General features: G+C 40.1%; 1 protein-coding gene across 1 annotated transcript; it reads left to right on the forward strand.

The window, feature by feature from the left end:
• The first annotated feature begins 3,108 nt into the window (after positions 1-3,108).
• trim37 (tripartite motif containing 37) lies at positions 3,109-23,746 on the forward strand. The gene is made up of 25 exons (XM_019265780.2): positions 3,109-3,342; positions 3,756-3,836; positions 4,755-4,856; positions 5,552-5,592; positions 5,714-5,830; positions 6,640-6,727; positions 6,905-7,027; positions 8,072-8,195; positions 9,532-9,599; positions 10,368-10,492; positions 10,865-10,915; positions 11,304-11,385; positions 11,957-12,033; positions 12,407-12,586; positions 12,698-12,812; positions 12,950-13,144; positions 13,525-13,658; positions 13,790-13,872; positions 15,904-16,149; positions 16,494-16,802; positions 17,176-17,325; positions 18,322-18,520; positions 18,632-18,723; positions 19,451-19,561; positions 21,017-23,746. The coding sequence occupies exons 2-25, from the start codon at positions 3,816-3,818 to the stop codon at positions 21,061-21,063; spliced, it is 2,880 nt and encodes a 959-aa protein (XP_019121325.1). The 5' UTR covers positions 3,109-3,342; positions 3,756-3,815; the 3' UTR covers positions 21,064-23,746.
• The last annotated feature ends 556 nt before the right edge of the window (positions 23,747-24,302 follow it).

The raw sequence follows: 24,302 nt of genomic DNA on the forward strand, positions 1-24,302 counted from the left end.
AATTAAGTAAATTCACTTAAGTACTTTTCAGTTTTGAGTTACTTCACTGGCGTATTTTCATTTTATGACTCCATCTGTAGGCAGACTATTCAAATAAAGTTAAAGTTACCTAAACTGAATGTACATAAAGTATAAAAAGTACTCATTATGCAGAATGACCTTTACTAGAGGTAGGTAAGAACATCTCATTAATCAGATTTAGCAGTTGTAAATAATCCATTGAGTTGTTTTTGTCAAATGTCTTCACTGTGTTATCATAGCATGTATGGAAACGTTTATTTTCAGTCCAAAATGTAAAAAAGGTGGCTACGTTATCTCTCTTGGGTCATGACTGTCCAATAACTGTGACCTGAATAGTGATACTGGGGAGTGTTATCTAGTCTTCATTTTTATGATATTTTATATTCATTGTGTCAGTAATGCTTGTGGATAACAACAAATAAAACATTTGCAACTTGGCCTTGGTGATCTTAACTAAAGAGTTGTTGGACTAAACAAAGAATTTAAGTGACTTTGCTTCTTTGATACACAACTCCTGCATTCAAAAACTACTCAAAGTATTATCAGCTAATAAGAAATACTTCAAATGTAGAAACATGGCCCCAAACTAACTTTATGTCTTTGTTCTAGAAATGACATCTTCCACTTCTGTCCTCACCAACTAAATAAAACCTCTAGAGTCTTGATTTCCCCTTGTAGATTTTAAAGTTTCATTATCTGAAGCTTGTAACAGTTCATCAATTCCTGAAATCCTTATTATTGTCTTGTTTCTGTCTGTGAACTGTGAGTGTGTTTTTTTTAAGTTTCATGTTCTTAGGTCTAAATATTAGAGATCTAAATATTAATAGAACTATCCCTTAAGAATTAAAAATAGTACTAATAATTAGCTGTTGCATTAGTGTGAGTGTGTTTATCCTGGATCATGAGTGGCAGTTCATGGAGCAGTTGTGGACCAGGACTTTGCTGTTCCTATACAGGTCCTGTGGAGCAGTAAGGCATGGCTAATCTATCACTGAACTCCTTTGGGGCATACTGGTAACAGTAATCTGTTAGTGGATGTACCTCTTTCAAATCCTGATGGGGGTGTGTTGCTTCACAGTGCTTTGTTGGTATCTTAGGTTTTTATAAAAAAGGAAGCCACAAACATAACTAAATAGCCATAGCAACAAATGGTGTTTCAGCACTCATAGCCAGGGATCAAAGAGATGAAACAGAGAAAAGAAGCAAATCCTCACATTAAAGAGGCTGGACATAGAGATTGTTTGCTTGAAAATGATTAATTACCTGACTGTTATCTGATAAAGTAATCAGCTATTTCAGGCCTAAAGGACATTTGACATTCAACAGTACTGCCAGTACTGATAATAATCAGCTTTAAACTAACCTGGTACAGATATTAAAGGCATTAAATGATGACCGTTGATGTGTGTGTTTGTGTTAAATGTGTCAAAAAAGAAGAAGAGATGCTTTTATTAATACCTCGAGGGGAAATTCTTTTTCTTTTCACATGCATTTTAACCCCTGAAATACAACACACACACACGAAGGGCTTATAGACATGCAAATGTGGAGAGAGATGGTGGAGTGATCGGCAGCCACCCAGAGCGGTGCCCGGATAGGGGGGGTTCAATGCCTTGCTCAAGGGCACCTCAGCAGTGCCCAGGAGGTGAACTGGCACCCTTTTAGCTACCAGTCCACCTTCCATACTTTTGGTCCATACTTTGGACTCCGGTTAACCAAGCCAAGTCCCTATGAACTGAGCTACCGCCGCCCACCAGGCACAATAATCAACATTCCTCCACTGACAACATTTACTGTGATCAAATGTTTATTTAACAAGAATAGAAGTTACAGCCAAAGAACATGACTCATTTATTGCCATTAATAGAAAACAGTACAAAATTGACTGTAAAAACTAAACTGCAAAAATAATAAGGTATTAGTGTTAACCTTGCACTTCATAGGTGCAAGCAAACACATAAAAATAATAAGTAAAAACACCACACTCACCCTGGTACGATCTCCTAAGTTTATTAAAATCCTATGGAGTATATATGACGTGTACGTACACAAACACACACACACACACAAACCCAATCAGGAGAAACAAGGAGGATAGAGTCTCACAACAAGACATCAAGTAAGGGAAGAGTAAGTAAGTAAGTTCTTTCAGTGAGTCAGCTGCTGCATGCCAGTTGTTTATGGTAGCCTCATTAGCACCATTAGTTAATTAATATCATTAATTAACTATTACGGAAGCCCTAAAAGGCCATACATACATACATTTTATTCCACCAGTTTTCTCGTGATAACGAGATAATTAATTCGAGATGATTAATGATCTCGAGAAAACAAAACGATAGTCTAGTGTATTAAATCAAGTGCACCCATATTACAGAATGTATGGCAAATGCATGTAGTCCATGATACGGAGCAAGCAAACCTATTACACCACTGTAAAATCCCTTTAATCCATAATTTCTGACAAAGGTTGATACACTTGATCTCAGGACTGGAGGGAGGATTAGCCAAAGTGTATCAACCTTTGTCAGAAATTATGGATCAAAGAGATTTTACAGTAGAGTAAATATTGCACTCAAATAATGCCCTTTTCAATTCAAAATAATGAACTTTGAGGCTGAATTGCTCAAAAATAATATGCTTTATACTGAGTGAGTGAACAGTCAGGATGGTCCTAGACTCGTTTTGTTTTCTCCAGATCTCAAATTAATTATCTCGTTATCAAGGGAAAACGGGTGGAATAAAATGTATGTATGTATGTATGGCCTTTTAGGGCTTCCGTAAACTATTAATGATAGTTCTAGATAAATGACATCTAGGAACATAAGTGCCCAGTGTCTGATGGGGAGGTTTCCATCTTAAGGCTTTCAACTTCTTGGCAGCTGTCAACCCAGCCAGTACAGTGCTCTTTTTGAGTTTAGTAATATTACTTTTACTCCATTGTTATATGTCTCCATGATGACCAGCCTCACTATCTCCCCCTGTAAGTCTGCAACCAGCCCAGCAGGGGACGGTGATGACCTCTAAGCAGCGTGATGACAAACGCCAACGAATAAAACCAAGCGAAGAAGAAAAGGAGGCATCTGATTGGTTATTGCTAGGGGACAGACAGCTTCAGAGCAGCCGCGACATCATCTTCAATTTGGGGCAGAAATCTGCAGCTTTCATCGCTTTGTGCAGCTCGGGTGTAACCTCTGCAGTGACACAGCCGGACGTGTTTGAGTCTCTGACGGTAGACAAACAAACCAGCCCGTGTGCCCCGACATATGATGTAGTTTATCGCCGGTCCGGGGGTTTGTTTATCAGGTGTGACAGACGGAGGTAGGTGAGCCGCCGTGCTAATGGCAGCAGGCTAGCTGGCCTCAGTCACTCAGTGTGAAATGTTGTTTTTGTTTCCTCCCCCCCCTCGGTGAGTTTAAGTCTCAGAGATATCTGGTGTCAGGACAGGACAGGTTAGCTGTCAGTGTGTCTGCTGAGGCTGGGCCTTCACTACACTGACCACAAGCCTTTGCACACTTCCCATGAATAATTTCTACATGCAGCCAATATTAGCAATGATAACTCTGTGCAACAACATATTAAACACATAAAATGAACACATGCCCTATTTTAATGATATGATACTTGTAGGCAGTGTATTGTCCATCGTATCTCACTGTTTTTAAAGTGATAACTTCAAAGAAATGCAGCTGAATTAAAGGTTGTGAGGACGCCTGTCGCTTTTCTTTCTTTAGACCTGGCTGCCTACGACTTCTTCGATTTGTTGCTGACATAAAGGACTCAAACTGGCTGACATGGATGAACAGAGTGTTGAGGTATGTATCACGCACACAGCTCATTCGCCTCCTGAAATGTGTAGCGAAATGCTCAGCCGGCAGCTTGTCTTGTGACTGGACAGTGTGTCTGGCCAACATCCGGCTGGATGATGAAGCCTGATTCATTGTTGTGTCTGCTGTAGAGGCAGGAACAGAGAGGTCTAACGCTGTCTGTAACCAGATTGTACACTTAAGCGAGAGACCGAGAACATCAAGTAACCTCGTCTAGAGCTGCATTCACATTATCACATGCCGCTTTTGTCTGCACCTCCTACATTATATGGTAATGTGTCACAGCAGTCCCGTGCTGATCTGTGTGGTGAGCAGAGTTCAACAACCGTAACCCAATCTGCTGTGACCTTTTTGTAGCCGTAGCAAATGAGCGAAGAAAAGGGTAAAATTAGTGTTTCTGAGAAGAACTATAGAATAATCTATATAATGAATCAGCATCATATTGAGATTAAATATCACCCTTTAGATTCATCTACCAGGTTTTAGTAGAAAAGCATTTTGAGTCCTTACAGACCACAACACGAGTCTGTAAATCACTGTAAGTCTTTGCTAAGATAAATAACATCCTATTTATAAAGTGCAAAGAAGTCCTGGTCATCCCAAGTTCAATATTTAGTCATGGGGTGTGCTCATGAGTTCTGGCTTTAAGTCTGAGGAGAGATGTGAGGTTGTTTTCTTGTTGCCAGTGATGAGCAGCCCCAATTTTCATATTGCGATGAGTGTGATATTTATCTGTCACAGTAATAAACTGCAACAAGTTGTTTTAAGTTGGGATGAGACATTCTCTTTACACTCATAAACATAATCTAGCCGTAACCTTACATAATCATGTATCACTCTGTAATCAGTCTGTATTTTGTTGTGAATGATGTTGGTTCAGCTCCTCTTTCTTCTGTCCCTGTGCAGAGCATCGCCGAGGTGTTTCGCTGCTTCATTTGTATGGAGAAGCTGAGGGATGCTCGTCTCTGCCCGCACTGCTCCAAACTCTGCTGCTTTAGCTGCATACGAGTGAGTTTGTTTCTACCAGGCAGGGAGCGGAAAATATTCTCCTCACCGCACCACTCTGTATTCTGCTAAAACTGTTGAATTATACATACTTTTTTACAGCCTGCATTTTTTTTAGAATCGCTTCTGGAAGAACAGGACAGATTAATTTTGGGGGAGGGGGTTTGAGGAAAGGTGTATGTAGACTTTGAAGCCTTTGATACCTGAACCTAAAAGCGTTCACACACACAGCATAAAATTTGCACGTCTTTGATATAAAATTTCACTTCCATGAAACTGTAAAACAAGAAATGCATACTCTTTTTGTCTGCTGTGTGAGGCAAGCTCCAAACAACACTGTATCCTACTTTTCCCACAATTAAATCCCAAAAGTTACTCGAACAGGATAAGCAGAGAATTTGTTGGGGACTATTTTCAACAGCGGATTATTATTATTATTATTATTATTATTCTTCTTATATTATTATTTTATGCTCCCCGTGTGTGTTCGTGGCAGCAGGACAACATAAGTGTGATTCAGAAATAATCTACCATACCCATGTTACCCATATGCCACCCAGGTTAACTCATTGGTGTGGTTTAATAGTAATAGGAGTGTTGCCAGCTGTGTAGAGTCATGTGTATTTTGACAATGGCAGCATGTTTGCACTGCGTGTGTTTAGATGCAATTAATTGAACTGGAATCTCTTGTTTGACAGCGATGGTTGACAGAGCAGAGAGCCCAGTGTCCACACTGCCGGTAAGGCGCCTGCTAACACACATCCCCCACCCTGTCTACTGTCTCTCAGTGACACACTGCATCTGAAGTTGTGTGGCAAACAGCTATTAAAATGGGTGTGTGTATGTCCGTCAACACACAGGGCTCCACTCCAACTTAGGGAGCTGGTCAACTGTCGTTGGGCAGAGGAGGTCACCCAGCAGCTGGACACCCTGCAGCTCTGCAGCCTCACCAAGCATGAGGACAACGACAAGGACAAGTGAGTACCTCCTGCTACTCTCTGTCGTGTTCTTTATGTGTGTTCATTAGGATTGAAGGGTTTCCCATAGTTTTAAGATAATTACTTCCCAGTTCTCTAACACAGTCTTACTGAGACTTCTTGTCATAAAAGAGATCTGATTTTTAGTCATTAAAGGTTGGATATAAATCACATCTGTACTCTGAAGAAAAAATAATATAAATGACAAAAAAAACGTTCATGCTCCCACCATGCTGTATGGATTTATCCTCTGCTCAAATACAGACATAAGTCTGACCATCAGATGCCCTGTGTGCGGAGGAAGTATACATAACTTATTTAGCTTTTTATCAAGGAGAGGCTTTGTTGCTTACACTTATTTGTCATGAGATTTGTTTGTTGGCAACCCTGAAAACACACAGCTGGTCTGTAAGCTGCACACTGAATCCTGCAGCTGAAAAGATACCATAATAACCTAATTTGTCTGAATATCTATGGCAGTTACTAGGTTTGGAGAAGGTATCTTTATTTTAGTACATTAACACACATACGGAAAAAAGGTTCCTGCAGGTTATTTTCAAAAGAAAAGTTTGACAAAGATTTGCCGGAAATACCAGAATCCCAATTCCCGGTATTCTTCTTTTTGCCCTGCATCTCCTTCACCTTATTAATTACTGTCATCCTTTGTTTCCTGCGTTTATAAACTTTGTGAGTTTCCATAAACTTTGGAGAAACATTGAAGTAAAACAGGCCAACATATTTTAGTGATAACAAGTTTTTTTCTGTCTGTGTGACCTGTTTGTGTCCCGTCATTGATTATTCCTTTGCAGATGTGAGAACCACCACGAGAAGCTGAGTGTTTTTTGTTGGACCTGTAAGAAATGCATCTGTCACCAGTGTGCTCTGTGGGGAGGCATGGTAACGTTTCACATATTGTGTTTTGAGTAAAAGTAGTAAAAAAAAGCTATCATAACTTCCTAATGCTTGAGGTGATGTCTTTCCATAGTTTGCTTTGTCTTAGCAACAGTCCAAAATATGAGTTTGACAGTGACATAAAATGTGAGGAAAACGTTGATGTGTTTTTGTCGTGTCCAGCATGGTGGCCACACCTTCAAGCCTCTGGTGGAGATCTACGAGCAGCATGTGACTAAAGTGAAGGAAGAGGTTGCCAAGCTCCGCCGACGCCTCATGGAGCTCATCAGTCTGGTGCAAGAAGTGGTGAGGACAGCTTGTTGTTTTTGTACAAGAAATATGCAGCAACATATTTGTGTTTTTATCTTACAACTTTTTTTTTTTTCTGTGAAATTTGTTTGTGTGAGAGTTCCAAGTCTGATTCAGCTCCTATATCTGTACATCCTTCAGCCCACGCTCAAAACACGGGTCTCCATCATGGAGCCCAAAGGTTCACACCCGAACCCACCCACCTTTTTTTACTAATTTTAAAACAGTGCTGTATTCTGTAAGGCAGACTTAACTGGATCAGACGTGAAAGCTGAAATGAAAGCAGGCACAGTAAGACAGAGGCATCAGCAGCATTAGGTTAAATGTGGAGACATGGTACATGTGTTTCTTGTTCTGACTGTAATAAATGAAACATTTTGGAAATTTTAATCTAAAGACCTAAGATATAATAGAAAAATAAAATGAAGTTGTGTACACTATATAAATCTTTCAAGTATATGGATATGCATGTTGGATGACTTTACAGAAATGATTGTGCTGTATACACACATGGTGTGTAGCATTGTACTAAGATGCACATTTATATCTATATATAACAGGAAGTGTGAAACGATGATAGGGATTATTCTAGGATATAGCTTATTATAATTGTACAATCTGAATAAATAAATATAACAGTGAAGCAAATATAATTAACACAGGAAAAAGTAATTGCACAATGTAGTGTAATTTAAGTAAGATGTAAATAAGAGTATGTATAAAGTGAAATAATAAGGAAACCGTACTACATTATGTTGTGGTAGTACGCAGTCAATGCATGATAGTCATTATTAAGTAATCCAACCACCACTTGACTTATTTGAGCATAAATATTAATAATATAAAAATATTGTACATAAAAGTTTATAAGTTTAGACTCTTTGGTCATAGAGTATGCTGACATCCACTAGATGGCACATGTTGATTTCAGTTGAGAACTGATGTCTGTTCAAAGAAACTCGTGTGTTGACGGCCAGCTTATATGTGTGTCTGTGTGTGTGTGTTATATTGTGTGTGTACGTGTGTTATGTCCTGGGTCAGGAGAGGAACGTGGAGGCTGTCAGGGGAGCGAAGGACGAGAGGGTCAGAGAGATCCGAAACGCTGTGGAAATGATGATCGCCCGTCTGGACAATCAGCTGAAGAACAAACTCATCACCCTCATGGGTAGGACCCCTGAACACATCACATCACTGTCACAATGCAGCAGTCGGTGTTGAGTCTGGGTTCAAAGGATATTCCCAAAAAGCTGAAAAGTGCATTGCATGCACTGATGGTTTTATGTCATGTTTTTTGTCAGTTATATTTGTCAGCAGATTAAATCTTAACCTACTAATTCATTTAAATAATTCCTTTCAGACACGGAACTCATTATATAAGTGTGATGGCAATTTTACATTTTGGTCTCATGTCTGAATAAGACGTAGAAGTGACGATGGTGATCTTAGAGAGACTGCAGTACCACAGTAAACAGTGACATTATACTGTATATGTTGTTGGCGAGATGAAGGTCACTGTTTTGACACATTGCGGTATCATCTCTCATGTTCAAACAAAATCAAATTAGTATGAAGGAGCCATTTTGTTATCATGGTGTAGGGGGAAAAAGTAACCTGACAGCGCCAGGCGGTTTGTTGCACAGAAGCATCTGTGAAGTCCCGTTGGGAACAGGGCAGGCTCTTGGATGAACCATCTGTGTATCACAGACGAACCAATCAGAGCCAAAACATCATTTTCATCAAGAAAATCCTTCTATGTACGATAAGAACTGTCATGTTTCCCTCTTACATTGAGTCCGCCGTGTTTCACTGCTGTGTTTCTACAGTAGCCCAGAACAAACTAAACAAACCCACTGGCTCTAAATTGGGCCCACTATAGTTTCTCCTACATGCTTGGAAGATGAGGATGATGAAAACAGTATTCATTTAGTGCAATCTGCAGCCTCACCGTAAATCCGACAGACTCCTCCTTTTAACATCTCGTCACTCAATACCCGTGCTCTGTCGGGCATTATATTGTAGACTTCTTTACTCCATAAATAATAAAATGATCATTAATTTAGGCTTTAACTTCAAAATACACTGTAAGATTTATCACAGGTGCCAAATACTCCGTGAGCACACGCCTTTTTGTAAATGTCCTGTCATATCTGAATCAAGCCAAAAGGATCATTAACTTAAAAGCAACTGCTTTATGAAGCCAACAGTGTTCCATGTTCCTTGTCTGAAAAGGGCTCTTTCTAATGCACCTTAACTGGCACTAAAATGTGTCTAAATGTTGAGACCTTAACCTAACAGAATATGCAGACTCCCTGCTGAAATATGCACCTTTTTATAGCTATGGGTAATAAACATCTGAAATATTTATCTGGACTGAGTGGATGGATGCACTCGGCGCCCACACACACAGCCTGCACGCCAAACCACTCACTCTTGCCAGCCTCCATCAAGGCTGACATTCAGCACAAGTACACTGAAAATAGAAATGCGTTCTTCCCCACCAGGCCAGAAGACGTCCTTGACCCAGGAGACGGAGCTGCTGGAGTCTCTCCTGCAGGAAGTGGAGCATCAGGTTGGTCGTCTACAGCAGCTCAAAGCCTGCATCCATTTAGCTGCACTGCATATTGTTGATTTGTTAATGGCGTAAAACGGTAGTTTGTTGTGTTGGCAGTTTTTGATTGGAATACATTGAAAGATATGGATTACCATTTATTTCTGGTTCCTGTAAGTCCCGCGTTCATGTTTCCTGGTTGTTGCAGAGCTGGTAGTGTGCAGTTTGTTTGCAGACAGCTGCCGCCTGCTGCTTTTGCTGGAAGCCAGACTGATAAGAGCGGTGAACCATACAGTAAAGTTGCAAGCTGTGAAATCAAAACAATGAGAGAGTTGTGTTTGATGCAGAGTTCTGTGCGTGTAAGCATTTTGCATATTTGTTTTAGTGGAGCTGTATTTCTTTCATGTCATGTTACAAAATGGGTCCAGCAGACATTATGTCATGTGTTGTGACGACTAATGGAGCCAAAGTTATCTGCACGAAGATGCTACTGTTGCACATGCACATGCACATGAAATGTTTGCAGTGTTCACCTGCATATCCTAAATTAGAGATGGATTATTGACAGACACATCACACATCATCATCATCTGTGTTTCAATAACAGTCAGTGATAGTTGATTTGAATGTTTTCCTCCAGACAGCTAAAATTCTAAATAAGTAAACAGTTGCAGAAAATAGCATAGTATTGATTTAAACTAAGTTTCTTTCCTCCAGCCTCAAAAAACTTCTTTCTTCTTTGTGCTGCCACAACCTGATGTTTTGTTTTTGTTTGTGTGTGTTGAACAGCTCCACTCCTGTAGTAAGAGTGAACTGATCTCCAAGAGTCCAGAGATCTTGCTCATGTTCCAGCAGGTCCATCGGAAACCCATGCAATCTTTCGTCACTACGCCGGTCCCTCCAGACTTCACCAGGTAATCTGCTCGGCTGGAGGAAACTTAAGCGAGAAACAAGATATCAATATATAGTTATTGCTGAATTTAACAGATATTAACATTATGAGTTAATCATTTTGATTTTAATTTATTCTTTTTATGAATAATTTAGAATAAGATAACTGGAACGTAACTCCATCCAATCCTTTCATTAAGAAGTTTCACACCTACATTCCACGTTTACACAGTGGAATGTGGAAGGTTTACACATGTTTTATTTGTTTAAGATTGTATGTCTGTGGATGGCTGATGATACAGAAGAGAGCGGCCTGACTGTGTCAGTAACTACAGCTTTATTCAGTGTGTGTGTGTGTGTGTGTGTGTAATCAGTCTTCCTCTGTGTGATTTCAGTGAGCTGGTTCCTGCCTACGACTCAAGCACTTTTGTTCTGGTCAACTTCAGGTAAATCCTCCTTAGTTGAATTTAGTCAAAACTGACTGATGACAGTAACAGAAAAGATACAGACAGTTAAACAGTATTACTTAATGGTATTTGTTTGCCACACAGAGTAGCCAGAAGCAGCCGTATTTGCTGTTTTTGCAGACTTAATTCAAAGTTGTGTCATTAAGAGAGAGAAAAGTCAGTGGTGTTTGTTTTCCACTTGAAAGTCAACTTAAACCTGCAGGGCCCCAAAAGATAAAGGAGCAAAGAGCGTGAGAGAGTTTATAGGCTGTACGGAGCTGCTGCTCTCACTTTGTTTCTTCAGACAGGAATTCCCCTGCACTGCAGCCTAATGTACTACAGTCGTGTCCCCATAGTTTGACATGATTGTGTTTTTGTGTGTTTGCAGCACCCTGAGGCAGCGGGCCGACCCTGTCTACAGCCCTCCTCTACAGATATCTGGGCTCTGCTGGAGACTCAAAGTCTACCCAGTGAGTTTCCTCTCTACTGATATTTTCTATTAAAGCTTGTTTACAATGAATTATCCACATTAGGGTGCATTACTTTGATCTTTTGGTAACAATTAATTTCTGCAGTCCAGTTACAATAGTCTCAATAAGGTGAGTTTAATTTGTCAAATTAAGAAGTTACGGCAGTTCTTGAGTATGAAAACACATTTTCAGTCTCGATGTACGCCTCGAGGTTTTCTCTTTAAAATATGAGAAACTTAGAGCAACAAACTGTTGAGTAAAACATGATTGTTGTCATACTGAGTGAATTTGTGGGCAATATGTCAATAGGTGAACATGGAGGAAGTGTTGAGTTAAATGAACGACAAATGGAAAATTCAAACAGGAGCAGGAAACGACATGGAGGAAAACATTATATAACATAACAGGATATTTGAAATAAAGACCTGTCTCTATTAGAAGCCTAATACAAACAAATAAATGGCACTACTTGCTCCGTTCTTTATTTTTGTGTTCTTTGGAAACATGACTCATTCTGTGAGCTAAACGACTATCCATAATACAGTAAAGAATCTGGTTGATGTTTCCTCAGGATGGAAATGGTGTGGTCCGTGGAAACTACCTGTCTGTCTTCTTGGAACTGTCTGCTGGACTCCCTGAAACATCAAAGTAAGAATAATTAATAAACATAATATATAGTATAATAGTATTTTAATTATTGTGAACAAATTCCACAGAACGACATTTAACAAATGATAAATTGATCCTGTGTATCTGATATATTTTTCTCTGTACTTTGTACAGGCACTTGTTCCATTATTGCCATGAACACACATACTGTAGATCATGTTGACTCAGTCCCACACATACTGTCCTGCTGCAGGAAATACTCTAGAGCACTAAATGTCTATTATTCATGACTGAAATTAGTCTCCAACAAATGAGTATCATTTTATTAGAAACCACAATATTAAACTGCTATTTATATGACTGTTTACAACAGTTTGCTGTGTATTTCCTTCCCTGCCCTGGTTCTGTGTAGGTATGAGTACCGTGTGGAGATGGTCCATCAGGCCTCCAGTGACCCAACCAAGAACATCATTCGTGAGTTTGCCTCTGACTTTGAGGTTGGTGAATGCTGGGGCTACAACCGCTTCTTCAGACTGGATCTTCTGGCCAGCGAGGGCTACCTGAACATGCAGACCGACACATTGGTCCTTCGGTGGGCTCACAAACACATACAAACACACCACCACTTTGATTTTATTTATCAAGCAGCAAAGTAGTTCTAATTTCACTGAGAGTGATTGGTTTTTATGTGTTTGCTGGACAGCTACCAGGTTCGCTCGCCCACATTCTTCCAGAAGTGCAGGGATCAGTACTGGTACATCAGCCAGCTGGAGTCTGCCCAGAGTGGGTACATCCAGCAGATCAACAACCTCAAAGAGGTACTGTCTGTTTGTGTATCACCTTCAAAGTTAATGCATCTGGATTACATCTTAACCTGCTTAAATCTCACCCTCATTACAAATTTGTGTTGTGTGACCAAATATTAATGAAACATCATAATTTATGTGTGTTTTAGAGGTTGGCCATTGAGCTGTTTCGCCGTCAGACCTCACGCAGCTCCTCACCCCCTGATATGCGGCTCGCTGCAGGTACCACAGCCTCCGAAAGAGACCCTCGCTCTGTGAAGAGCGATGACGACATCCAGACCACATTGAGCAACACTAAAAAAGGCGAAGAAGAAGGAGAGAGGACCCAGCACGATGACTCCAATGTAAGGATGGAATATACTGAAACAGACTGGGGTAGCAGTGTTTTGCTTCTTAGTGTTATTTGAATGATCTGAGTTATTCCCCTGTGAAATCAAGTGGTTTCACAGAAGATATTGTTAATTTATCAAAGTTTAGTGATGTCAAATCCAATACTGCACTCTGTGCAGTATTGGATTTGTTCATTTTTGGAAGATTTAAGTTTTTTATTTCTTTTTAAAATCCATACTCGATTTTGGAAGGAGGGAGAACACAACTGCACTTGCTGCTTGTTGGCAGGAAAACCAGATTATTAGACTGGGCGAAGTTACTCCTAAAGAAATGGGGATATCTCTGTCACACAGTTGAGAGCTTTGCGTGATCGTGGTGTCACTGTGTTGTTCAGGAGCTGTCAGACGGTGACTTGGAGGTAGACTGTCTGACAGAGGAGGAGGTGAACCCGCTGGATGGCAGCAGCACCTCAGGGAGCTCCACGGCCACCAGCAACACAGAGGAGAACGACATAGATGAAGAGACCATGTGAGTAGAATTTCTCACGTTCTCCTAACTTATCATTCCAGAAACTGAAAACATTCATGCACCATAACTCTCTCAAAAATGTATTTATATCATTGATTAGAACGTCACATTGTTTGTGTATATTTACACAGGTCAGGAGAGAATGATGTAGACTTTATTGGGAACCTGGAGACAGAAGAAGGAGAGCTTCCTGATGACTTGGCTGGAGCCACAGGTATAATAATGCATACACAATATAAGGTCATTTTCATAATTCATTACAAACCTTATGTAAATCCCACAGCTGGCAAATATATCCCTGTTTAAGAGCATGTTTTGATATTTATCTGTCTTTCTGATTGTTTGGAGATTCTGAGTCATGAAAACTGAACAGAGTAAAGCCTAAATTCTACTTTCCACATCTGCATAACCTCAAGGTCCTGCGTGACATAACTTTTGAATGTCTGAACCTTTTAAAGATTTATGACGACATGTGTGCAAAGACGTTGCCTATGGAGATGCTCAGTGGAGCATAAACAGAGCTCTCACTGTTCTTGTTCGTGTCCTTGTTTTGCTCGTCCTTCAGGTGATATCCATCACTTTTTTTTGACACCAACATCTGGCCATTTATTAAAAGACCTCTACATTTTTGCTTATAAATCTCAAAATGTTACATGAAGACAAAAACAGGATGTTTTTTTTTTTAAAGGTTACATAAAATATTGGCGTTAGGAGCATATTTGATTATATATTTGTGATTTTACAGCTTTTTCTACTGATGAACGATCAATTCCCGTCATACTGCAGTCCTCGTCACTACTGCCGTTGGTCTAGGGAGGGTGTAGACAAACATATGCTACCTCCATGACACTTTTTCATCTGCCAGCGATGAGCTTCACTGGGAGGGTGTTAAATCCCCTTCATTCCACACCCTCAAACCATCCAGCATGAGTCACAGTAGTAAGGATGAGAACTCTCATGTGAATATAGCCAATGATACTTTTCTCCACACAGAAAAAGAAATGTAACGTTTAATCAACGGTTAATATTTAAAATAAAGTCTTTCCGGGTTGAAGGGATTGTCCACATGAACTACAAGAAGTGTTTTAAGTCGAGTTCTTATTAACAGTGAACAGTATAATGGTTATAATTACAGATAATGTTGGTCTTTAAAATGTCCCTAAGGCCCCCAGTCATAACATTTGTGAAGCAATAACCAAATATTTAACGTCTTTCCTTAAATAAAGTTTTCATTCTTCCTTCAGTCAAGGCAAATAAAAGCCACAGCTAATATGTGAGACGTTACAGTACCAAATGTGCTTTTGCTGTTTGACTACAGCACTTACAATACATAGTGATACAACGGTTGGCCTCCAAGCAGCTCCTTCAGTGTGTTTAACTGTGTTGGTGTTTTGAAAGGCCTGAAGAGGATGAGTCATTGTTGGTGCGCTGCGCTCCTCGCAGCGTGCTGTTATAAAAACACTTTGTGTCTGTGTGTGTGTTCACAAACAGAGTCGAGCTCAGCACATTTTTTAGGTTTGACAGGATTGTTTTTTTTTTTTTTAAGATATTTAAGTTTTGCTTTGATGCTATAGAAACGATACAGTTTAGTCTTGTAAAGCCAGACTAGTTTTTGTAAAGGTTTTGATGCATAATCTTTGATGCTAAACTTTTACTGAGAATGAAATAGTCCCAGCAGCTGGAACACAAATCAAAAAATAGTACTGAAAAAAAAATTCTGTTGAGCTTAAATATTCTCTTTAACTTCTGTAATTTAAAGGCTGAAACAACAAACAAACGAGAATTATGATCTATTTAAAGAAACAAATTACACAACAATAAAACAAATCTTAAATGATATCAGTATTATAATTCATCACTTTAAATCCCTTTAAATGTCTCACTGTTTGTCTCTGCACCATGTCTTTTCATATCATTAAAAGGCCACAGGATGTGTGCTCAAATAAGAGTGGAAGAAATGTAAACAGGACGTTATGTATTCAGCTTAAGTCACACAATTAATGTTAGGCAGGTTTGTATGCCTAACACTTCAGAGTTAGGACAGGATTTATGCAAGTCCCAATAAAAGGCTGTGGTTAAAAAATCAAATATTATTCTACAGAAATCTCAGTGACATGATAGTTAAATACCTGCACTGTGTCAGTTATCTAAAATGCAATTAGAAAAAGAAAAAGGAGAACATTAGAAAGCCTGGCTGTACGTCTGTATATGTGAGCTACATAATCTAACGCCTGAGGATTTGTAGGTGGATCCAGCTCCAGTGTGCGTTCCTTACATCGCAGCGCTGCTGCTGCTGCTGCTGCTGCTGCTGGTCGCAGTGTCAGTGGTAGCGGAGCTGCTGCTGGTGGTGCTGTTGGTCCAGGCAACAACAGCCTCCTGGAGATCGATCCGGTCATCCTGATCCAGCTGCTGGATTTAAAGGAGCGCAACAGCGTGGAGTCTCTGTGGGGTCTTCAGCCTCGGCCTCCTGTATCTCTTCTGCACAGCCAAGGTCTGTAAACACAATCAGCCCACAGACAATAAATCACTGAGAGTCAGTACTCAAACTCGCACTCAGGGGTCACTCCAGAAATAACTGCTAGAGCAGCTGTAGAAGACGGGTTTATCTTTTAAAGGGACACGTTGCTATTACTTTTATTTTACTGTATGACTTACATTCTGATAGAAAACTAATATATTTTTCATTTTATTTCTCTCCAGTGACTGGTGACCAGTGACTTGAAGTACTTTGAGCTAGATTTAACTTCATAACTGAGAAGTGAATTGAGGAGAGTCAGCAGTTTCTCAGAAGTAATTATATTTTTCAATTTCACTCCTGTTTCTCATCTCTTCCAGCTCATCCTCACTCCAGGAAAGAGCGAGAGCGGCGGCCTCAGGTGGTGCGACGCTCAGCTCCGGACTCAGGGGTCCTGATACGCCTCAAGGCTCAGATGGCTGAGGTCCGCAGCAAGATGTCAGATGTGAAGAGTCAAGTGCTGGATGCCCGGGGGGCTGGAGAGCCCAGGCCTGGCACATCGGGGGGCTTCGGTGCGGAGGAGGTACCCTCTCACCACGCTGATTCAGAGTTGTCGGCTTGTCGTAAGCCCGGTGAGCTGGACCTGCTTGGGAGAGCAGCTGCAGGTCGATCCAGGCCTTGCCGCCCTGGTAAGGACTCTACAGCTAAGTAGAAAATTGAACGAGTACTTGTTTGTTTTTTTTTTGTTTTTTTTTTAAAGCCCAGAACAAGCTCACAAAAACGATGGTGCTTCTAGTTTCACTAGAGTATGTGCTGGCTTTAGAGGCTGGTTTAGAGCACTTCATCTATTCTGTGTTTAAAATGATACAGATTTATCTCAATGAGCTTGAAATACCGAGGCAGAAGCGCCAGTGACTGAATTTAGACTGGCAGAGTCAATTTGTTTTTCTTTTTTTCTTACATCAACTGGTGTAATATGATTCTACAGTTATTGGCTCCATAGATCTGAGATAATTACATATTTGTCTTGGTGTTTCTTTTTCTTTTTTTTCTTCTTTGCAGCCAGGAAATCTCTCTCCCCGGTCCTGGACAGCGGTGGCTCTCTGGTTATGAAGAGGAGGAGTCCAGAGGAGATGGAGAAGGACCTGAGAGGAGCAGACGTGGCTAGTGAGCTCAGCCTGCACCTTAAAGAGGTGCTGGGAGGTGCAGAGGGTCAGTGGATTTTTAACCTTCATCATTCTGCGAGGATGGTAACCAGTTGTAAATACGACATAGACATAATGTCACCTTCTGAATTTATTTGGAGAGTTTTATTCGCGTTTCTCCGATAGACTCCTGAGGGGAAACATCTGGCTCTTTAGCTGCTAAAAGCTCCACTGTTCATCATAGACACTAAATGAGTTAGGTGATAATTATCTGTGAATTCATCACTACAAACAACAAATTTTAAGTAAGTAAGTAAAACATTCATTAGAACAGCTTTAACAAACGGTTAGACTGAATTTTAAAACGATTAGAGTGGTGGAGCTTGTGTAACACTGTAACAAAAATGTAATTAGAGTAACTCTGATATCTACTTGAAGTATCTCTGTGGTGGCTTTGAAAATATCTGGTTCCAAACACTCCGAGCTCTCTCTACTTTACTGCTCTTAAAATAGTTCCTGAAGCTGTTGTGACTGGTCTACGATAAACTGTAGGTTGTTTTAGCACTACATACTCCTCCTCACTAAAATTTGGGTCAATATTTCAAACACTGTTTACAACCAAGTTCAGACACTGACTGTCCCAGCGTTCAAACACCTGAATGTTGAATCTGATCCTTAAACGGCACACGAAGGCACCAATACTTTGAATATTAGATAGATATTTTTGTGGATATTCGTGGTCTTCAGATGATTTGTGTTGACCCTCTGACCTTTCTCTAGCACCACCATTTGGACAAAATGATCAGTTAAACTTGCCTGTTGAAACCTGACAGATTGCCATGACTTTAATAGACTACATTCATAATCTCCAGAGGAGTATGTTCTCTTGTCCTCAGGTTAAACTCTATAATTTCTAAAATAGTGTACTGATGAACACATTCCCTCCTCTTGACACCCCCATGAGTCTGAAAACCCTCCAGACTCATGGAGCTCCACTATTACTCCAACTGGCCTTGATGAATTATATTTCGTAGTTTCACCAGTTGCTCCTCTCTCTGCTCAGGAGTGCTGAAGACAGACGGCACCCAGGGCCCCCTTGTGTCTCTCAGCGGCTCCTCTTCAGAGCAGGCCTCCACCTCCAAGCAGCAGTACTCAATGGAGCAGCAGCTGTATGGGGCCTCAGGGTCCAGGGACGACATCTTCTCCTTGGGAGGACCTAGCTACCTGACTGCCAGCAAGAACTGTGGCAGCAGGACCCTAGGGTGCGTCTCCATCTCATCGTGTAGCCCTTCAGCTACAGCAGATAGCGGTGTGATAGCTTCGTCTTTCTGCCCTGACTCTCACAAAGACTCCTCTGTTTCTTCCTACTGTAGGGCAGCCATGTTGGACTGTGAATCTGAGAGCTCGGGAAACTCCCATCAGTCCTTGCTGGAGGGACCATCTGCACAGCCACAGTCAAATGAAGGTTAGTTAGTCTGTCATCTGTCCAATGGAAACAAATCATCGTACCAGCACCTCTGAAGCTCTATAGTTGGCATGTTTATATCTTGTTTGTTTAGTGTAAAAACGTTAATTTACTGCTTTATAGGGAGTTCAATAGTGGTTTCTTGGCAGAGAACAGTAACTTCTTGGAGTGTCCGCTGGTCTCTTGGAGCCAAGATATAGTCCAGCACATAACCATCCAACCATATGTTTGTCCCTCACGTGTTAGTAAGCTTTAGAGGTGCAGGTAGGTGGATGTCGTTTCCCTTGGACAGTGCCAGGCAGCTCTTTGTCATTGTTTTCAGTCATGCTAAGCTCAGCAAATCAGCTGATGGTCGTAATGGACAGACATTAGTGCGGTATTGATCTCCTCTAACTCAAACTGTCCTTGAAAACTACTTTGGTCTGACCGGAGCTTTCAATGACAAATGTTAATAACAGTCACTTTAAACTTCAAAATGCACTTCAGCTCAGGGCTCCCTGACCACTTGGTCTGCTCCTTCTTCTTCATTTAGATTGATTTAATCAGACAAAATATATATTTGATAGATTTTTAATGGAGTAAATTTCTAAAAGTTGAAACAGGATCATTCATTTTTTTCAAACAACACAGAACATCAACCAATTGATGACTTTATCTGTGTTATTGAGTTAATGAGTTATTTTGATTTGATTTTGTCTCATCCAGTCTTGTCTTGTCTTGTCTGTAGATAAGTCTCCATCTGTCCTGGTGGCAGCAACAAGCAGTGACAGCGACACTGAGGACGAAGCCCTGCAGAGCAACAACTCTCGCTACGACAACCAGACTCCTCCTTGTACAGGTAGCCAACACACATACAGCTGAGATCAAACCCTTTTAAAATATGTGACGGAGGACCAAATTCTTTTTGAGGTTATTTGATGTGTATAGGTGCCGGGGATATGACTAAAGCTCATTCAGGTTGATTAAATTTCTGTTTGCATCTATCTCAAGACTTGCCAAGGTCTTCTAATATGTACGACTAGACAGTCTGAACCTTCTGATGTCAAAGGCCTTTATGTCTTTTGAGCTATTCAGACAATTTTTTGCAACAGCATCTTTTTTATTTATTTATGTATTGCTACAATCTATTTCTTAGAATTCATTAGATGCATGCCGCGCAGTGTGACATGCAGGAGCCATGTTTATGTGACAAAAAGAGTATTTCAGATGGGATTGTGTCAAGTCAGGGCACTTGACGTGTTATGGTTAAATGGTGAGGGAGAACACACTGTTCGCTTACCTTTTACTGCTTTTGTCTCCAACTCTTGAGTGAAATATCTGACTCTTTAGCACCATTATGTTCACCAGCTGGACAGCGGCTTTTATTCTTTCTCTCAACTTGCTGCAGCCAAAAGTGGGAGGAATGAGCAATGAACCAAAACAGTTAACCTGCAGACTGGAATATCAAACACGTTGGTTAAATTTCTATTCAAATTTAGTGCAAGTTTTAACAGAGTTCCCAGAAAATCAGTGAAAGGAAATGCAAATGAATATGTGTGTCCACCCACTACTGTTATGCAACTATTAGAGTTGGTTCATTGAGGTAAAGTTTTCAGTCAGGTGCATTAATGAACGAGAGAGGCTCAGTCCTTGCTGTGGAAGCCCAGGGTTTGAATCCGACCTGTGGCTCTTTCCCGCATGTTATTCCCCGTCTGTCTCTCTCTCCCCACATTCCTGTCACTCTTCAGCTGTCTCTGTCGAATAAAGCTTGAAAAGGCCAAAAAAATAATCTTTAAAAAAAGAGTTCCAGTCAAAACAAAAACAATTATGTGATAAATCCTGATGGATGGATGGATTTTTTTGTCTCATAAGTGGAGCAGAAGCTTCAGTGGACGCTCTATGCTCTCTAGTCTATTTCATGATTAATTCATCAAGTCTGTTTTCATTGCAAGTTTTGCATTTTGCTTTTATTGATACACCAACTTTTCCACCTCAGGCAAGCATAAAAACATTTTTACGACAACGGAGCTGCGAGGAGCTGCAGATTGCCCCTTTCGTGCCGTTGTCATGAGATTGGAAATATTGATTGTGGCGACTTTAACTGAAAATACAGTCACATCGATCTGTTTGGCAACTAAGAATTATATTTGTGGGTTTCGTCTAGAGGTGAAATGATGATGATGAATTTTACCGACATTTGGGAGCTTGTGTGTATTTACATGCTGTTTTGCTTTTGTTTCCAGCTCAGACTCAATGTAAGTAATGAAAGGAGCGTGACTCAGATGAGTTTTTTTGTCCTCCTTCCTTCTTGCAGGAGAGCAGCTTCTGTCTGACGACATGAGCCTGCCTGCTGACAGGTGATTCCCTCTGAGCCCGTCGGACCAGGAAACCAACTGCTTTATCCTAAATGGCCACACGACGATGCAATAATGGCCGGAGACAACACACACGCTAGTTAAACAGATCTGTAGAGTAGAAACTGCTTGTTATGCATGAAGTCAAAACGACGACAGTACAACGGCTCACCTGCTTGTCCAGAATATTTTCAGAAATAATGCTAATGACAGCCAGTTATTCAGGTACTTGTGGTGGTGTTAAGGGAAATATTATTGGTTCAGATGACTGCTGAAACTGCCCCTTTTCACCTCTTTTCTAAAAAAAAATTTCTCAGTGATTCGATAGTTCAACAGTGACCTCAGCCGTCGTTTTCTACGACACTGTTTTTACCCTGTTGCATTTCTTGGTCATCGTTATATGGAGATTTACATACTTCCAGTTCTTTCATGGTCAGTTCAGTAAATACATCCAAGAAAAACATGACAGCCGTTACAGCCGTTTGTGCAATGACTGAATTTCTAAAAATCTTTAGGTCATAAAAACTATTGGTGCATCTTATTTTATTTAACAAACCTGAAATATTTCATTTTACTCGGACTGCACTGCAGGCCATTTAGCCACTTTAATTAACGTTTAGCACAAACCCGTTACCTTCTCGGTGTATAAACGCTTTTGTAAGTCTGATAAGTCTACAACATATTTGCAAGAGTCAGAGGATAAAACTGTACATAATCTGTAGCCTGTAAATAAGAGCTTAGTGTTTTATAACAGCTTGCTGTTGATGTTTAATTCAGCCCGTCTGGGCTTTAATTTCCACACTATCTCTACTGTCTTCACCCATGACCCTGCACTTACCAGCGTTGGTGCTAGAAACACTGAATTCACTCCTCAAACACTCAGTTTTAGTGACACTGCAGCTTGTTGCATAAAATGAGTTTTTCTTTTCCTGAGGTGAAGAGACACTTAATTAACTTTCCTGGAAACTTGTGTAAATGTCTTCTCTCTTTATAAGCGCAGCAGCAGCGAACGCAGTGTCGGTCTTTACTGTATATGACATTTAAAAAGGCTAAATGATCATTGAATCACATGGATTATAAAACTGCTCCTATACTGATGTTTGAGGGATGAAACTTTGTTACAGAACAGAATCTGCAGCATGTGTCAATGGTCCAAAAGTGAGTGTTTTTGCTTCAACGTCACTGACTGGAGCTTACAAGTCCATGTTCTTTCATTCCCAGAGAGCTATCTCACCACAATTTATTCACCACGCAACTAAAAATTCAGCCATTATTATTCATTTAAAAAGAGTACGGAAACAAGAGGAAGCGGCTAGCAAAGTTAATCAAACCCATTGTGATGTGATGCAGATAGAGTCTCTCATTCAGACTATAAATCAACACTGAATCAAACAGTACGGCTTTGTAAGAGTGTGACATGAGCTGCACCTCTGGCCTCTTGCTATTGATGTTTAATTCAGTCCGTCTGGGCTTTAATTTCCACATTAAATCCACTTTCCTCACCTTATGACCCTACACTTAGCAGCGTTGGTGCTAGAAACACTGAATTCACTCCTCAAACATTCAGTTTCAGATGAGATGATTGGGGGAAAAAAGTTAGTGGCATCACAGTAGCCGTCAAAAACAAAATACCTAACACATGCAGGTAATTTTTTTGCCTAGTGAATAATTGTTGCTGGTGTTAGGTGAGCTCTGACAATTTAGCAGCAAAACGTTGTTTAAGATGTCCCTGCTTACTCTACAGTAGAAAGTGTTTTCATTTAAAAACTGCTGAGTTGAGGCAGATGACATTGTCTCTCAAAATGTTTTTTTGTTGTTTTTTTATGCCGTGAGCTCCACAAATGAAATTGCATTTTGCTTTAATTGGCTTGGGAAAAGGCAGACGTTTGAGAGAATGTTTTTGCAATGTGGGTGAATGGACCAGTCGAGTAGAAACTGATTTATTAACGTTTTTTTTTTATTTTGATATAACTTGACCACAAAGGTATAGAAATTATGTAACATGTTTTGTGCTACACTGTTTGCTTGCTGCTTCACTGGATTTTCTTCATGGATATATTACTCTTCACCTCACTACTCTTACTCAACATAGCAAACTTGAAAAATGTCACACTGACATGATTTCTAAACGCTGGTGAGATTGAAAACATGTTTGGAAATTGAGCAGTTTAACAGACTTATCATTGAGCCACTCTTATTTTGAAGGCCACTTATGATTGGATTGAAGAAGCAACATTATTCCAAACCTCTGCAGTCGTTAGTTTACATTGTAAATATCTTGGTGTATATACAGTTGTGGGGCTTGCTGTACATGTGCCTGAAAGTGCATGGCTTTTATTGGCTGAAATGAAGGAGGAAGGATGTCTTGTTTGCACCAAGACCATGTCAAATTCAACTCAGTTCCTACACGAGAATGAAGATTTTTGAAATGTTAATATTTCCCCTACAATTTCAGACCACTTGATCATGTGGTTTTTGACTTTTCCTCTGTTACTGCTGCTTTACATGTTCATGGTTGAGGCGCTGGAAACAGTAGCCGGCCTCCCACCGTTTATTAACAGTTTTTCCTATTTGTGCTTGTTGTGTCAAAAGCTGCTTTTATTTTGAATGTTCCCAGAATGCACTATGAATTATTTGATGTGTACATTTCCTTAATATGGAATAAATAAAATGTTTTAAGATCCTGGAAATGAGTACAGTCTCGTGTCTTCTGCCTTCCAGTACTTTGCATTTGGGTCACAGCGAGGTTAGAACAGCCAGATTTTTATAACTGAAAATTAAACGATAATTTCATTTTGTCATATTTAGAATAACCTCTCATAATGACCTAGTTGAAGGAAACTATTTGACAACTGACAATGATCGATTTTTACAGCGACCAGTTATTAATGCATCTGTTAGCCTATGTCTCACAACCTGGAGAATTGTTTCCAACCTGCTCTTGTTTCCTGCCCCATTACATTTATTTTTAGCAATGTTGCTGAATTCCCAGATCCCAGCGAAGTGGTGAGTACAAAGTTATTCTTACAGAAAGAACTATAAAAGCAATAATAAACTGTATAAATGTGTCTTTTTTAAAATTAAGTTTAACTGTATGTTGAACTGAAACAAGTAATTATTTTAGTTAAGTATTAATCTTTGATGTTTTTCTCAATACAACTATCTAAGCAGGCAGGTGCTCTGTATGATGACTGCTGATCTTCATAATTTAGTTGGCAGTAGAGCGCACAATTCCCTAAAAAGAGC

The sequence above is a fragment of the Larimichthys crocea genome, chromosome XXII (genome assembly GCF_000972845.2).
Source record: "Larimichthys crocea isolate SSNF chromosome XXII, L_crocea_2.0, whole genome shotgun sequence".
NCBI classification, from domain to species: Eukaryota; Metazoa; Chordata; class Actinopteri; family Sciaenidae; genus Larimichthys; species Larimichthys crocea.